Below are 17723 nucleotides of genomic sequence, written 5' to 3'. Positions count from 1 at the left end.
CCGCAATGTCTAGTTACATTAATATTTATACATTAAATTTTGGAAATGTTAATTTAGATATTAAAGTGCGGAAATTTCTTCGTAATCTAATCCAAATTCTCTCCATATTAATCAGAGTTGGTCCCCCGCTCGGTATAATCATAATGTCTTTGTTACATTCGTACAGCACAGACACAAACACTACCCACTCCCTCCCCGTCAGTTCGTCTGCGCATCACATAAAGTATCTCTATAGGAGACAGTTCTGCCGTTCCTGGTTTAATTGGGGTGGGGAATGAACTTCATTAATTTCTGTTCCATTTTGGTAACTTCTCTGAATCTCACTTCAATGCGAGAGCTGAACACGGAACAATGCGGATACCGAGTCGATAATTAGATTTAACTTCAGATTAGGCTTTCACAAAGGACCATTTGGCGGGCTTTTTTTCACATTTCAGTTCAGTTGGGATGTACGCGGTTTTTTTTGCGCTTCTGCAGATGCGGTCTCCTGATTGGTGAATAAAACAGCTCTCTGATTGGATTATGTGCTCTCTCCAATTAGATTAAGCGCTGTTGAACCAATCACAAACGCTCCGCTGCATTCCTCTGGAAAGTAGAAGAAGGGCGAGTGCTATCGTATTCCCTCATTCTCTGTGAAAGACTTGCTGAGAGTGTGAAATGTCTGGACGAGGGAAAACCGTTGGCAAGGCCAAGAGTAAACCCAAGTCTCGCTCTTCCCGGGCCGGACTGCAGTTCCCGGTAGGCCGGGTTCACAGACTCCTGAGAAAGGGCAACTATGCTGAGCGGGTGGGTGCCGGAGCCCCGGTGTATCTGGCTGCTGTGCTCGAGTATCTGACGGCCGAAATCCTCGAATTGGCCGGCAACGCGGCCCGGGACAATAAGAAGACCCGCATCATCCCCCGACACCTGCAGCTGGCCGTCCGTAACGACGAGGAGCTGAACAAGCTGCTGGGAGGGGTCACTATCGCTCAAGGCGGTGTGTTACCCAACATCCAGGCCGTCCTGTTGCCCAAGAAAACCGGCGGCGCCAGTAAGTAAACTGACAGACACTGAACCCAGTAACCCAAAGGCTCTTTTCAGAGCCACTCACAACGTCCGTGAAAGGGCTGCTGTACAGTTAGTAAGAGGGCCGAGGGAAGGTCTCCGTTTCATTCCTTTCCTGTAGGGTAAAATGAAATTCCTTACTGGTGTGCAGCAGGCAGAGCGCTGTCTGACATGGAGCTGAGTCCTGCACTTACTGTTGTACTGTCCCGTCAAATATCAAGTATATTAACCAGGGCTATGATTGGCTTCTATCCGCCCGCCATTCCAGAGCAGTTACGCCGGATTGGGGGGAAATGAGTGAACGATGAACTACACGGGCGATCGGAAGTCATTACCTTTACTTTCCATTACTTACACGCCAATTTCGAACTAATTGAGATTTTTTTTTGAGGAACGAGAGTGAAATTAAATGTCCTGTATTACTTTCCAAAACAAGCTGAATCGTGATGTCAAGATCCAAGGTATATCCAACTTTGCGGGAGAACTGCAGCGAGAGGGTAGGGGTCAGATTTACCCTGACCCTACATAATGAAAACAAGTGTAGTTCATCAACATCTGAGACAATCTCCTCACCCCGAGAATTACGATAACTTTGAGCTTCAACAAAAACATTAATTGAAATAAATATTAAATCTTCACCTGTTACTGCTCCCTCTGTGAGGCGGTGGGTGGCTCTTAGAAGAGCCTTTGTGTTGTGCTCGGGAGGAAGTGGGAGTTTTTCAGCCGCCGAAGCCATAGAGAGTGCGGCCCTGGCGTTTCAGAGCGTACACCACATCCATGGCAGTGACCGTCTTGCGCTTGGCGTGTTCAGTGTAGGTGACCGCATCCCGGATCACATTCTCCAGGAAAACCTTCAGCACCCCGCGGGTCTCCTCGTAGATCAGACCCGAGATCCGCTTGACGCCGCCACGGCGAGCCAGACGGCGGATGGCCGGTTTGGTGATGCCCTGGATGTTATCACGGAGCACTTTACGGTGCCGCTTGGCTCCGCCTTTGCCCAGTCCTTTGCCTCCTTTCCCTCTGCCAGACATGATGCTGCTTCACTCGGGTCGCTGCTCAGTGACAAACCGACTGCTGATGTCTCCTTTTATACACAGCGCCCCGACCTGCCCGAGAAACGCGCAGAGAGACAGAGGCGGGGAGGAGACAAAGTCAGAGTGACAGACAGAGCCGAGAGCGGCCTCTCATCGTCCAGCTCCGCCTTCACTTTACCACCCCCGCCAATTTCCAGCGGTCTATCCGCAACACAGCGCTCGAGCGGAAAAGAAACTGCCCCACACACCACGTACAGACTGGAGGATTACTGGAAATGTCCTGATTCTCGTGCTTTAAATTACAGGAAGTGCTTTCACATTCCGCAAATCCCCGAGAACCTCGGTCTGTCCCTCCCCGGCCCCATGACCAGTGCGAGCGCCCTCACACACAGCATTGGTGGGCAGTCACTTCCAATGATGAGAAGGTTTATTCATTAGAACAATTGTCCCTCTGGGTTGCGAGGGAAATGAAAGTCCAGTCACATAAAGGAACAGGATACATCGGCAGATATAAGGATATATAGACCGCGCTGCTGGTGCGTCGTGGTTGGGGGCTTCAGGTACAAGGATCATTGGGGTCACGAGGGAAAGGGGAGACGGATCCAAGGAGGAGGGGAGCCAATATGTTGAAGGTTTAAACGAGCAGGTATGAGGGCCTACAGTGATTTTCGGGAGTGAGGTTAAAAAGCAGGACTTTCAGCATTGTTATTACGGAATTGTGGGCCAAAACTTGTGCTGGTGTGCTGAGAAAATGATATTTCGTGCAGTTTAATATGTTGCTGAGGAACTGATGCAGGAGGTAGGTCTTCAGATTCATGGTTCAATGGGCTCCCTTCCAGGCAGGTGGGAGACCAGGACAAACAAGGCTATTTGCATCTGAACCGGAGGGGAACCAATATTCTCACCAGGAGGTTTGATGGTGTCACTTGGCAGAGTTTGAACTGGAGTCGCAAGTGGGAGAATGTATGTATGACAAGACAGTCTGTAAAGAACGAGAGCTAATAAACATTCTCGGACTGATGGGCTGAAATGAGTTTATTTCATCATTAGGAGTATTATGTTGTCGGACAGACAGGGCTGGCAGCTCAACGCTCCTGCGTTTCATTGTTTTACATGTGAGTGGGGTTTAACAGGAGCAGAGGTTACCCCACTGGGAATGTCACAACAAACTGGAAGGCTCATTTACAGAGGCAATCTGCAGATCAACTGATGGGATTATCGTACTGGCCCCCAATAACCAGTGGGGGAACTTTATCTTCCCTAGAATTGATGGGAATTTGTTTAATACTTAGATGCACAAGATTTCTTCATTGAATCTTAAGAGTGTTTGAAACATTATGTACAGAGCTCAACGAGAGGAGAGAACAGGAGGAATTAGTTTTGGGAAATGAGCCAGGCCAGCTGACAGCTAAGAGTCAGTGAATATTCTGGGATCTTATTTTTTTTTGCTTAGTTATGAGGAAGAATAAAATCAAATCTTGTATGAAGGTACTGAATTGCAAGAGGGCAAGTTAGGATGGAGTAAGACAGATGCCCAGGGGCATTGATTGGGAGCAGCCACTGTTAAACAAGTCCACATCTGACATGCGGGAGTTGTTTAAAGACCAGCAGCTTGGAGTTCAGGATCAGCATGTTCCTGTAAGGAGTAAGGACAAGGATGGTAAGGCAAGGGAAGTTTGGATGAATGGAGAGATCCTAAATTTAGTCAGAAGGATATGGAAGGTTTGTGAAACTAAAATCAGACTGGGTGCTTTTGAAATATAAAGATAGCAGGGAAATGCAAATGCAGGTGATAGGAAAGGCCAAATGGGGCCACAGACGGTCCTTGCAATGTCGGACCAACAATAATCCCAAAGCCTGTTGATTTGTATTAATAAAACGAGGCTAACCAGAGAATGGAAAGGTCAACTCAAGATTAAAGGAGGAATGATGAGCTTGAAGGCAGACCAAGTGGCTGAGGTACTAAATTAGTATGTTATGTCAATATTTACTGAGGAGAAGGAATTGAATGTCAAAGAAAACAGAGTGGAGCATGCTAATGTGCAGAGATGTGTTGAGATTAAGGAGGAGGTTGTGCTGGGACGTCTGAAAAGTAATAAGATGGATAAAACTCCAGGACCTGAAGGCATATATCCTACAATAGTGAAAGAAGCAAATGAGCAGATTGCTGGCGATTTGACAAGGACCAGTGTGTCCTCGATCACAACATGTGAGGTCCCACAGGACTTGAGTGTCACAAATGTTGCAGCTTTGATCAAGAAGGGAAATAACAAGAATCCAGGAATCTATAGGCAACACAGCCTCATTTCAGTGGTAGAGAAGCTACTGGGGAGGATATTGAGGTACAGAATTTATGCACATTTGGAAAGGCATGTCCTGCTTAGGGACAATCAGCAAGGTTTTGTGTGGGCAGATCACGCTTGACAAAATTGATCGAGGTTTCAGAGGTGGTGATATAGTCTCTAAGATATAGGACCAGAAATAGGCCCATAAAATCTGCTCTGTCATTTCATCATGGCTAATCCATTTTCCCTCAAAGCCCCAATCCCCTGCCTTCTCCGTGTAACCCTTCATGATCTGACCAATCAAGAATCTACCAACCTCTGCCTTAAATATACATAAAGTCTTGGCTCCACAGCTGCCCGAGGCAACAAATTCCACAGATTCTCCACTCTCTGGCTAAAGAAATTCCTCAACTCCACATTCTATAAGGATGATGCTCCATTCTGAGGCTGTGTCCTCTAGTCTCAGACACTCCCAACCTCTGCACATCCACCTTATCAAGGCCTTTCACCATTTAATAGGTGTCAATTAGGTCAGCCCTCATTGACCTAAATTCCAGTGAGTACAGGCCCAGAGCAATCAAACGCTCCTCATATGCCAAGCTGTTTCATCCTGGAGGCAATTTTGAGAATCTCCTTTGAAACGCATTTAGTTTCAGCTCATCCTTCCTAAGATAAAGGGCCCACAAATGCTCACAATACTCCAGTGAGACCTCACCAGTACTTTATATAGTCTCAACATTGTTATGATTGGTGCAGATTGTGATGAATGTGCCACAACTCTGAGGGGCCGAAGGGTACAAAGTCGCCTCCTCCTTTTTGAGAATCGCAAGATCGCTATTAATTCGAGTCTGGGACCCAAGAAATGAGACAGAATCCACAAGGTTTGGAATGTGTCCTGGCCTCAGCGAAACAAAGCCACTGATAACAGCCATTGTCTCTTGGAGACGGAATTGTGTATTGAGTACTGTACTATTCATTGAAGCCCCTCAGGGGACGACCAGAGTAGGCTGGTTGAGGGATTGCATCATCTCAACCTGATTGACATCTGAGACCCCGTGAGTAAGGATAAAAGAGGGTCTGGGGAACAACCCCTTCAGACGCACCAGGAGAAACGCTAGAACTCCCGTGACAGCGTTTAATAGCGACAGCCGGTGCGGGGCTCGTGTGCGTCCTTCCCTTGCCTGGGATCGGCGGGCTCGCCATGGAAGAATGGTTTAGCTAAAGGAGAGGCCACAAGTGAACGGCCACACCAACAAGGCTCTGACAGGTCAAAATCATAAAAGGAATCGGCAAGTTTTTCTCCCAAATCTCTCTCTCTCTCCAACCATTGTGAACCCAGCGGTCCCCAAAGGCTGCAGCCTGCATGAACTCGGTGACTTTCATATTTACATCGGACAATACATTTATCCCCTAGACAACGATAGAGCATATTTCTTATTGATTATTATTATACCCGCACTTTTAGATTTAGTATTGACGACGTATATTATCCGTATATTTGCATTGATATTATTTTTGTGTATTTTTACTAATAAATACTGTTAAAAATAGTATCAGCAGACTTCAACGGATCTCTCTATCCTTGCTGGTAAGTGACCCAGTTACGGAGTTCGTAACAAAGTGGGGGCCTCGGCTTGAAATTTGATACCAAATTGGAGGGCCAGTGAATCGGGCTTTTAAGTCCAAACGTGGGTCTTGTTGCGCGGGTAACCAGCAAAGATGGACGTTGACGAACTTATAGAAGACCTGACTCTGGAGGCGCTAGAGGCTGCCACAAAGTCGGACTTGATAAATATTGAGAAAGGACTAAATCTCGCACATATGAGGTTGTCAATGAAAAAGCGGTAGGAGCGGAGGGCCATAACTCAGAACTATATTGTGAAGAACGTGTTTTCTGCTGAGGTATTGGAAAATATCCCTGAAAAAGTACCAGCTAGTGGGACGGCTCAGTTATAGTTGGAGAAATTAAGGTTGGAACATGAAATTAAGTTAATGCAGCTGGAAGCTGCAGAACAAGAGAAGGAGAGGAAGTATGAGGAGAAAGAGAAACAGAGGCAACATGACTTGGACATGGAGAAGTTAAGGCAAGAGCGAAGAGCTCAAGGGTCAGACCGAGAGGAGCGGTTTAATGTTAGTCGGGAGTTTAGTTTAGTACCTCCGTTTGAGGAGAGGGATGTTGATAGTTATTTCTTGCATTTTGAAAAGGTGGCAGTGAGTCAGTGGGTGGCATTGTTACAAAGTGTGTTATAAGGGAAGGCACAACGGGCATATGCGGCGTTGTCCATGGAGGAGGAGGAGTCTGAGAATTATGAGAAAGTAAAGGAGGCCATTCTTCGGACCTACGAATTGGTAGCTGAAGCGTATAGACAAAAGTTCAGAAATTTAAAGAAAGGGTGGAATCAGACGTATGCAGAGTTTGCCTATGAGAAGGGTGTGCTCTTGGATCGTTGGTGTGCAGCAGAAATAGTGGAAGAAGATTTTTGGCATCTCAGGGAGTTAATTCTCATTGAGGAATTTAAAGGTTGTGTTTCGGATGATATCCAGATGTATTTGAATGAGAAGCCAAATAGGTCCATCTCCGAATTTGCTGGGTTCGCAGATGAATATGCCCTAACCCACAAGACAAAGTTTTCCTCGAATAAAAGTTACCAGAGAGACTGTGGGAACGATAGAGAAAGCCCGCACGGCTGAGGCAGCCAGGAGCTAGTGGTAAAATTAAGGAGGAGGAAAGGCAAGATGGCAGGAGAGGTCCTGGCTTGAACTGTTTTAATTGTGGAAAGGTGGGTCATATTGCATCTAAGTGCCTTTCTCCGAGGAAGGAGACAGGAAAATGGAGAGCAGCAGTCCCTACAGGATGTATTGTGGTGATCAGTAAATCCGGCAAGAAAGCCCCAGGTAGACAGATTACAAGAGGAGTCTGAGAGTGTATTTCAGAAGGAACCGTGTCTGTGAAAGAGGGAGACACACCAGTTCCAGTGCGGATCTGGAGAGCCAGGGGAGCTGAGGTGTCATTGATTCACAGTAAGGTACTGGATTTTGGTCGCAAGACTGGAGAGCTGGCTTTGAGAGGCATAGGAAAAGGGACAGAAGTGGTGCCCTTGCATAGGATCATTATAAATTGTGAGCTGGCATCTGGACCAGTTGAAATAGGGGTGCGATCAGAATTCCCGAGCACTGACGTAGTCATCCTTCTGGGTAACGATTTAGCTGATGGTGATGTTTGGTCGGCCATGGAGCTGACAAGCCAGCCTGTAAGTGTTGAGGACCCGCACCTAGATTCCAAGATCTACCCTGCACTCGCAGCATGTCGAGAAAGGCAGCTGAGAACGAGACCAGTTTAAATCCGGCCAGTATCGATTTGGCCAAGACGTTTTTACTGACCCTGTACCAAGAGGAGTTAGAGGGTGGTAAAATGGAGATTAGGAAAGTGAAAGTAAGGGAGAGGAGGTAGACCTGCCCTTATCCAGGAGGAAATTTATAGAGGCATGGAGTAAAGATGAGAAACAGATAAGGCTGTTAAAAGGTCCAGGGTTGGACATGGATGATCTGTCTGGTTTGGCAGAACTGTTTGAAGAAGTTGAAAATATTAAATGTGTTCCCGATAATGAAATGAGGGCAGTCTTAGATGAAAAGGATGCCATTACCTTGAAGAAGTCTGCTGGGTTGGCAGATGAGGTTGTTTCAGCCCACGGGGTTGAGTTTACTCCGGAAGGGAGTTGCACAGAGAGTAACTGGGAGGATCAGGGGAATTTAGAATTTGTAAAGGGTACAGGTATTGAAAGCCTGGAAGAGGCAGATGTCCCGTTTGAGTGTGTTCAAGATGTGGATGCACGTGGTACTGAACCAAGTAATGAAACTCCGGAAAAGTCTGAGGTATTTGATTCAGTTGAAAAGGAATGCAGTCCTTGTGGGTCAGATGGACTTGGTTCGGTGAAGAAAGGTGAAGTACCTTGGTACTAGTGGGAAGTGAGAATTCCCAGTTGTTTGTGTTCGAAGGTGTGTTAAAACTTAGTGAGGAGATAAAAGGTGGTGATGTGAATCTTATTATTGAAGGAAAAGGGAAAAGTGTAGTTCCTAAATTGAATGAAGAAAATTTAAAGTCTGGATTGATGTCAGAAGCAGCAACCAGGCTACAGAGACAATGGCTTGGTAACACGCTGCCTGCGAATCAATTACAGGTTGATTCGGAATGTAAGGGTGCCCCACATGCTATTGTTATTCAAGAGAGTGCTGTGAAGAGGCAGAATTTGAAATGCTGTTTGGACAAAGAGTTTAAACTGAAAACTAATAGGATGAAGGGTCCTGAAGATAAAACTAACAACTTGCTTAAAATTAAAGAATTGTGTGGAAATTCGGAAAATGGTCTAAGTTTGGAACACATTGTTGATACAATAACTCCTATGAAAGGAGCATGCAAAAGCTTATTCCACAGTAGTATACAAGTTAATCACGTGGGAGTTTACTGGAAAAGGGGCAAGGGTTGACGGGATGCCATGTTAAATAACAGGATCCGGTTTTAAGGGATTTCGAGAAAGCATGTGAATAATAAAGACAACCCCCATGGAAAATTAAGTTAAGTTTGAAAGTAACATAAAGATTAGTATTTGCATGAACTTTTGTAGTATACATGTAAGCTATATCACAACTCTTTAGTTTTTGTTTGCTGAAGGAAAGGAATAAAAATAGGTGGTTATCTGATGCTACAAGAATTTATTAAGGTACAAGATGTTAAGATATTAAAGGAAGTGACAATGTAATCGCTAACTGTTTAGATGCTGAATTGAATGTATAACTGTATTACTCTGTACTGAAAAAAAAACTCTTTTGTATTGTGTTAGATTCTGAAATCCTGTAAGACTCTGTATTAATTAATTTTTACCTGTTGGTAAAAATCTTAGAAGGAAGGGGGTGTTACGAATGTGCCACAATTCTGAGGGGCCGAAGGGTACAAAGTTGCCCCCTCCTTTTTGAGAATTGCAAGATCACTAATAATTCGGGTCTGGGACCCAGGAAATGAGACAGTATCCACAAGGTTCGGAATGTGTCCTGGCCTCAGCGAAACAAAGCCACTGATAATGGCCATTGTCTCTTGGAGATGGAATTGTGTATTGAGTACCGTACTATTCATTGAAGCCCCTCAGGGGACGACCAGAGTGGGCTGGTTGAGGGATTGCATCATCCCAACCTGATTGACATCTGAGACCCCGTGAGTAAGGATAAAAGAGGGTCTGGGGAACAACCCCTTCAGACGCACCAGAAGAAATGCTAGAAATCCCATGACAGTGTTTAATAGCGACAGCCGGAGGGGGGCTCGTGTGCGTCCTTCCCTTGCCTGAGATTGGCGGGTCCGCCACGGAAGAACGACTTAGCTAAAGGCGAGGCCACAAGTGAACGGCCACACCAACGAGACTCCGACGGATCGAAATCATAAAAGAAATTGGCAAGTTTTTCTCCCAAATCTCTCTCTCTCCAACCATTGTAAACCCAGTGGTCCCCAGAGGCTACAGCCTGCATGAACTGAGAGATTTTTATATTTCCATTGGACAATACATTTATCCCCTAGACAATGATAGAGCTTATTTCTTATTGATTCTTATTATACCCGCACTTTTAGATTTAGTATTGACGACGTATATTATCTGTATATTTGCATTGATATTATTTTTGTGTATTTTTACTAATAAATACTGTTAAAAATAGTATCATCTGATTTCAACAGACTTCAACTGGTAAGTGACCCAGTTACGGGGTTCGTAATAAGATATTGTGGACTGAAGGGCAGGTTGTCATCTATTCCATATTGTGTATTGACAAATATGTTTGATCTACCAGCTATTGCAGGGACATGGTTACAGAGACTTGGACTGGGAATCTGACATTCCTGCATGTTTAATGTTCCACACGGAATCAGCAAAATGGAAAGGAGCAGGATGGATTTGTTCATAACGTGCTGGTGAAGGGGTGGATACAGTGCCATCAAAAGTATTCAGTCTCCTTTGGAGGTTTTCATGTTTATTGTTTTGCAACATTGATTCACAGTGGAGTTAATTTGGCTTTATTTTCCCACTCTGATCTGCAGAATGGACTCTCTGGTGTCAAAGTGAAAAACAGATCTTTACAAAGTGGTCTAATTATTTGCAAATATAAAACACAATATAATTTAATTGCATTGGTATTCACCTCCTTCAAGTCAGTTATTGCAGCTTTGTCAGTAATTACCGTTGGCTCTGTGTGGATAGGTCTCTATGCGCTTTGCATATCTGGACAAAGAAAAATGGAAACCTTTTCCCCATTCTTCTTTACAAAACTGCTGAAGCCCTGTCAGATTGCAAGTGGTTCACGAGTGAACAGATCTTTTCAAGTCCAGCCACAAATTCTCAATTGGATTGAGGTCTGGACTCTGACTTGGCCACTCCAGGACATTAACTTTGGTTTTAAGTCATTCCTGTGTAGCGTTGATTTTATAATTGCGGTCATTCTCCTGCTGGAAAATGAATTTTCTCCTAAGTCAGAGTTCACTTGCAGACTGAACTAGGTTTTCCTCCAAGATTTCACTGTATTTGGCTGCATTCATTTTACCCTTTCAGAGTAAATGTAAATGAGCCTTTCAGGACCTGCTGCAGTGAAACATTCCCACAGCATGATGCAGTCTCCACCATGCTGGGATGGTGTGTTTTTGATGCCGTGCAGTGTTTGTCTTGCACCAAACTACGTGTTTAATAGTGATGGCCAAAAAGGTCAATTTTGGTTTCATCAGACTATAGAACCTTCTTCCAGTTGACTTCAGAGTCTTCTGGCAAACTCCAGGTGAGATTTCATGAGAGCTTTTTTTCAACAATGGCTTTCTCTTTGCCATTCTCCCAAAAAGTTCTGACAGGTGAAGTATCTGGGCAACAGTTGTTGTTTACACAGTCTCTCCCATCTCAGCCGCTGAAGATTGTGATTTCTCTAGAGTTAGCATAGGTCTCTTGGTGGCCTCCCTCACTCGTCCCCTTCTTGCATAGTCACGCAGTTTTTGAGGATGGCCTAATCCTGGCAGATTTACAGCTCTGCCATATTCTTTCCATTTCAGGATGAGTGACTTAACTGTACTCCAAGGGATATTCAGTGACTTGAAAATTTTCTTGTATCCATCTCCTGAATTGTGTTTTTCAATTACCTTTTTGCAGAGCTGCTCAGAAAGTTAATTTGTTTTTATGGTGTACTTTCTCCCAGGATACTGACTACCAACAGTGATGTATTTTTATTACAATCAATTGAGACACCTTGACTGCACCCAGTGCCCTCCACTTAACTGATAATGTAATTCCTAAAACTGTAAGAGTGCTGATTTGGGGGTGAATATTTATACAGTCAATTATTTTGTGTTTTATATCTGTAAGTAATTTAAAGCACTTTGTGGAGATGTTTTCACTTTGACAAAAGTCTTTTTCTCATGATCAGTAAAACAAATGCCAAATTCAATCCACCATCATTCAATGCTGTAAAACAATAAAACATGAAAACTATAAAGCAGCACGAATACTTTTCATAGGTACCTTACATGTAGGGACAGTGCTGGTGAAAGGGGAGGGAAAGAAGACACGGGGGAGTGGTCTCAGGATGCTCAGGTGTTCCTGCCGAAGGGATAAAACACAAAAGGGGAAATATCAAAGAGAGATGAGAATGGAAATATGATTGTCATGAGAGATTTAATCAGAAGCAGATTGGGATACCACTAAATCGAGTACCTTTGCTCTGTGAGCTGCAACAACCACAATCTGTCAATGGCAACACATTCTAGTTCCATTTCCCATTCACAGACTGACATATCGGTGCCTTACAGCTGTCTTAACCAGTGGTGGGGTGGTAATGGGAACAAGCTGTCACTTCCTATTAATTGCTGCTTCAAATTACCTGTCAACCAAGTCCAACTCCTGGCTTTTATATATGGCTTAGCTACCAAGCCCAACAAACTCTTTCTAGTGACAGGGGAGGGTCTACATGGGTTTACTGGCATCATATAACTAACTGCAATGGGCAGATGGGACTTTCACCCATGGTTGGCAGCTCCGCTAGTGGAAGGAAAATTATGATCTGAAACCTCTTCCGGCTTGTGGCTCGACCCATTCATGGGAAAGGCTTCGGGAGTAAGCCCCAAGGAACAATCCAGAGCTGGATTCCCTGTCAGCCATATGTTCAATGCAGACTGGCAATCCTGTGATACCATTGGTGCCTGACCCCATTGGTCTCTACCGTTGCTCTGGATTCATCAGCTGTGTGGAGAGCAGGAGCCCCTGCATGGGCAACAGGTTGCTTTACGTATCATACTACCCTGGCTTGCAAATTGACTTTCACAGCAAAGGTACAATATCCATGGTCAACCCGGACCCAGCAGAGGGCCATCATTAACAAGTCTGGCCATGGCCTCCTCTGCTACTACGCTGAGGCCAAATACTGGTTAGATGAGCAACATCTCATACTCTGACTGTGTAGGCTCCAATCTCGACAGCATGAACACTGATTTCTCCAAATTCTGGAAATCACTACTCTCTGTCCCCCCGCTCCCAAACTGCTCCTTTATTTCTGACTTTTCCCCCATTCTGGTGCCATTTAACCCCTTGACTTCTCCTCACACATCCTCATGACCTGTCCATCAACTCTCTCGGGTTCTCCACCTCCTTTGTGTCATCCCATGGTCTAACATTCTTTCCTATTGGATTCCTTTCTCTTCCTCTGTTTGCCTTTTCTGCCTGTCACCCAGCTCCTCACATCATCATCCCTCCACAAACCACACCCCCCATGCGTTTGTCCTCCTCCCCCACACCCACCACCTTGTTCTGGCTATTGCCCCTTTCTTTCTCATCCCAATGAAGGTTCTCATCCCGAAATGTCGACTGTTTGCTGAGTTTCTCCAGCATTTTGTTTTCTATTTGCTTCAGTCTGTGTATTGATTAAACTAATCAAACTGGTACAGTGGAAGAAGAATTTGTGGAGTTTCTTACAGAGACTCAGAGACAGTTTCTTACAGCAGGATATTAACCAGGAACAGGACATTTCAGATGTGCTCTGTGTAATGAAGTGGGAATACAGAGAGATCTTGTGGTGAAGGATCCATGAAGAAGTGATCACAAAGTGGGAGAACTCCAAGGCCAGATTGAGGGTGAACACCAGGGTCCAGAACCAATGTCCTCAACTGAAATAAAGGCAATTACAGTGATGTGAAAGTGGAGTTGTCTGGGGTAGATGGGGTAAATAGGCACAGGGGCAGGTCCGTAATGAGCAGTGGTGATGTTTAAGGAGACTGTACATAACACTCAGCAGACGTTGATCCCGATTAGAGAGAGGGATCACAGAGAGAAAAGAACCTTCTGTGGTCAATGGAGTTCAAGGGAAATATTAAATCAAAGAGCATATAAAGAGGCAAGGGTTGGAGTTAGAAAAGAGGATCGGGATTTTTCCAGGAACCAGTGATGAGACAAAAGCTAAAACTAATAAGGAAAAGGCAGATAAGTTAATTCAATAATTTGCATTAGTGTTCACAGTGGGGACACAGCAAACACCCACAGATATACAATGATGACTTTTCAACATTATGCAATAATGTGTAACAATCACCATCAGGAGGAAGAAACTAATGGGACTAAAAGCAAACATTACCAGGTCCCAATGACCTGCACTGGAGGATTTCACAGGAAGTCTGGAGAGAAAGTAGAGACATTGAAGTCTGTCAAAACTCACTGTTACAGAATGTTCCCAGTGGAGTTGAAAACCATTGTTGAAGAAGGGTGGAAGATAAAAAGCAGGTGACTGTAGTCCAGTTAACTTCACTTCAGCTACTGGAGTCTATAATCTGTGAAGAAATAACAAGTCATTTAGAAAAGTTTAATGTCATCAAACTAAGCCAAGAGGGTTTACGGTCAGATTCACACAGCACAGAAACAAACCCTTCAGCTCAAATGGTCCACACTGACCAAAGTTCCCATCTGAGCTTATGGTCAGTAACCCCCTCACCACCACATTATGAACAAGGCTATCCTCCTCCTTGTCCCATTTCCTTGCATTTGACCCATATCCTTCAAAACCTTTCCTTCCCATCTACCTGTCCAAGTAACTTTGTAATGTACCTGATTCAACCACTCCCCCTGACAGCTCATTCCATTTACTTACCAGCCTGTGTGTGGAAAAGTTGTGCTTCAGGTTCCTATTAAATCTTATCTCAAACCAATGCCCTCCAGTTCCTGACTCCCCAACCCTGGCAAAAACATTGTTATCTTTGACCAAACTCAGGCCCCTTACAATTTTATACACCTCTACAATATCACCACTCATTCTCCAATATTCCAAGGAATACTTTACACAAATCAGTCCTTCGAGATCCAGTAACAATCCTGTTAATCACCCCTGCACTCTTTCCAGCTCAATAGTGCCTATCATATAGCATAGTCACTAAATCTAAACACTATTTATGAAATGCGGCCAAACCAATGCGTTGTACAACTGCACCATTTCATCCCAGCTTCTATATTCGGTGCCCTGACTGAAGGCCTGTGCTCCAAAAGCCTCTTCACCACCCTGTCCATCTGGAACCTGGTTTTTGTCCCTGTAACCTGGGTTACTGAATGTTAAGTCATGTTTGACAAACAGAGTTGTGAGACTTTACAGGGGAAGTTGGAGAAGTTGTGGTTTTGGATTTTCAGGAGCCATTTGCCAAGGTGCCACATGAAAGGCTGGTGCACAAGACCAGATCTCAGTACTGGGAAGGAAGTATGTTAATATTGACTGGTTATCATACTGAGACAGAATAACAGGTCTGTTTCAGGCTGGGATGACATAACTACTGGAGTGTCCCAGCAACCTGTTCTGGACCTTCCATTATTTACTATTGATATTAATGACCTGGAGGAGGTGCAGAGAGTGAGGAATCCATGATTGTCAATGACGGGGAATGTGGTATGGCCATGTTCTGATTGGACATTTGGTCTCTATAACAGGATATGGGGAAGCTGGTGAGTTGGATACTTGGTTAATGGAGTTTAATGTGTTAAGTGTGATGGCATGTGGTAGGAGGAATCAAAATTCACTACTATTTATATGGAGAAAAATTGTAAATGAACGAAGTAGAGAGGGGTCGAGGTGCGCCTGCACAGCAAAATAGAGATGGGTGCAGTGAGGGGTTCATTAGACCATATATGACCAAAGTTCAGAGGTGAATGGCTTATTGACATTTATTGCTGGGGTGTTGGTGCAGAGAAACAGATTTGTTGTTCCAGTGTCAGACAAATGCACAATGATGGATTTTGGGATGTTATAGCAGGTCAGGACACACACAATGAATGGCAGGATCCTGAGGAGTTTTGATGAAAAGATAAACCTGAGGCAGGTACATAGTTCCCTGGAAGTGCCAACACAGGTAGACAAGGTGGTGAAGAAGGTGAACGACATGCTTACCTTCATCGGCAAAGGCATTGAGAGGAGTTGGGACATCACGTTACAGTTGTACAAATCAATAATTTCACCACATCTGGAGTATCCTGTGCAGTTCTGATCACCATGAGAGGAAGGATGTGATTAAGCTGGAAAGGTGCAGAAATGATTCACAGGAATGTTACCTGGACTAGGGGCTTGAGCTACAAGGAAAGAGCAGACTGTTTCCCTGGAGTGAAGGAGGCTGAGGGGAGACCTGAGGGAATTTAATAAAACTATGAGAGGTGTAGACAAGGTAGACAGTCAGAATCACTTCCCCCGGGTAGAAATATCAAATATGAGAAGGCACAGCTTTAAATTGCCAGGGTGAGAATTTAAAGGTGGATTTCAGGGCAGGTAAGATTTCTGTTTCCGTACAGAGAGTTGTGAGGGCTGGGTTTAGGCTGCCATGCGGAGTGGTGGAAGTAGATATGATAATGACATTTAACAGGGTTTTAGATAAGCCCATGAATATTTAGAGAATTGAAGCAAATGAATTATATGCAGGCTGAAGAGATTTAGTTCCATTTGGCATCGTGTTCAGCACAGACATCATAGGAAGAAGGGCCTGTTCCTGTGCTGTACTGTTCTGTGTTCTCGGTGAGCCTCAGTGACGGGAGAGTCTTTAGCCGGGGTCACAGACAGGTGTATCTGTGGCAAGGAGCGAGACTGCAGGATGGCGCATTACCTCCCTGGTACCAGGGCCAAGGATGTAACTGAACAAGTACAGGCCATTCTGAAAGGCCAGGGTGAGCAGCCAGAGGCCATGTCCATATTGGATCTAACAAGAGACAAAGTACTACAAAGAGAACTCAGGAAGTTGGGGGAAAAAAGTAGAGACTCTTGAGGGGGTGGGGGGTTTAATCCCAGTGTCATCTGCTAGCGAGGGAATAAATAAAAAGGTGGTACAGGTATAGGTGTGGCTAACAAGCTGATGCAGGACGGAGGGTTTTAGTTAAATGGATCATTGACTTTTTTTCAGGAGAGGAGATGGGAAGAGTGAAACGTCAGTAGTGGCATTGACCGATGTGGATTAACACAGGAAGTAAGTCCAAATAGATAAACTACAGTGTCTCAGTAGCAGTACAAGGGCACAGATAAACAAATACTAGAAGTAAGAGAAAGAATAAAAAGTTACCAGAAGCAGTCTAACATGAGGGGTGTCATCACTTCCCTGGATATAGGTTGACTCATTACAGAGTCGAGGGTCAGAATGACTTCATATAGCGCTGCTTGGAGCAGCGCAGTGGTGTTAGTCTGTTACTGAAAATGCTCCTCTGTTCAGCCAAGGAGGCACGCGGAGGGTGAGAAACATTGTCCAGAATTGTCAGGATGTTCCGTAGGTTCCTTTGTTCCACCATGGCCTCCAGTGTGTCTAGTTTGAGTACTATAACAGAGTCAGCCTTTCTAATCAGTTTATTCTCAGATGACATCACCCGTATTGATGCCATTTGCCCAGTATAGCACTGCATAGTTAATGAGCACAGTGGCACCGAGGGGCTGAAGTGTGTTTGTATCAGTGACGGGTGTGGAACAGTTAATGCAGACGTACTTAGAGCCTGGATTAGTACATGACACAGAGATTCATCCATTATAGAGAAGGACAGGAGTGGTAGCTGATCATTCCAGGATTCAGGTTTAGACAGTCCAGAGGGAGGTGAATGAGGGTTGGGGAGCTGTACTGCTGATCAGGCAGAATGTCACAAATTCAAGGTAATCCTGGAGGCTCATCCAGTGAGACAATGTGGGTGAAACTCAGGAATGAGAAATGTGCCATCGCTGTGATGGGATTATACTGTAGGGCTCCCAATAACCAGTTGGATCGAGGAACAGATATATTGGCAGGTTATGGACTGACGTACAAACAACAGTGTATCTGTAGTGAATAATCTCCCCAGAGTGACTGGTATTGCCT

At 44.6% G+C, this 17723-nt stretch overlaps 2 protein-coding genes across 2 annotated transcripts in view; one reads left to right on the top strand and one right to left on the bottom strand.

Moving 5' to 3' along the window:
• LOC132383918 (histone H2AX-like) overlaps window positions 1–1684 on the top strand; it is a 35937-nt gene extending 34253 nt beyond the window's left edge. Inside the window, exon 2 of the mRNA XM_059955110.1 lies at window positions 542–1684. Coding sequence (XP_059811093.1) covers window positions 658–1038 — 381 coding nt within the window. The 5' untranslated portion in view covers window positions 542–657 and the 3' untranslated portion in view covers window positions 1039–1684. The remainder of the gene's footprint in view (window positions 1–541) is intronic.
• A 74-nt stretch (window positions 1685–1758) lies between these two features.
• Window positions 1759–2131, bottom strand: LOC132383921 (histone H4). The gene has a single exon (XM_059955114.1). The coding sequence runs from the start codon at window positions 2073–2075 to the stop codon at window positions 1764–1766; it is 312 nt and encodes a 103-aa protein (XP_059811097.1). The 5' UTR covers window positions 2076–2131; the 3' UTR covers window positions 1759–1763.
• Between the last annotated feature and the right edge of the window lie 15592 nt (window positions 2132–17723).

This window comes from Hypanus sabinus, chromosome 31 (genome assembly GCF_030144855.1).
Source record: "Hypanus sabinus isolate sHypSab1 chromosome 31, sHypSab1.hap1, whole genome shotgun sequence".
In the NCBI taxonomy this organism is placed as follows: Eukaryota; Metazoa; Chordata; class Chondrichthyes; order Myliobatiformes; family Dasyatidae; genus Hypanus; species Hypanus sabinus.
Note: the sequence above shows the minus strand (reverse complement) of the source record. Positions and strands in the feature narration are given on the sequence as shown.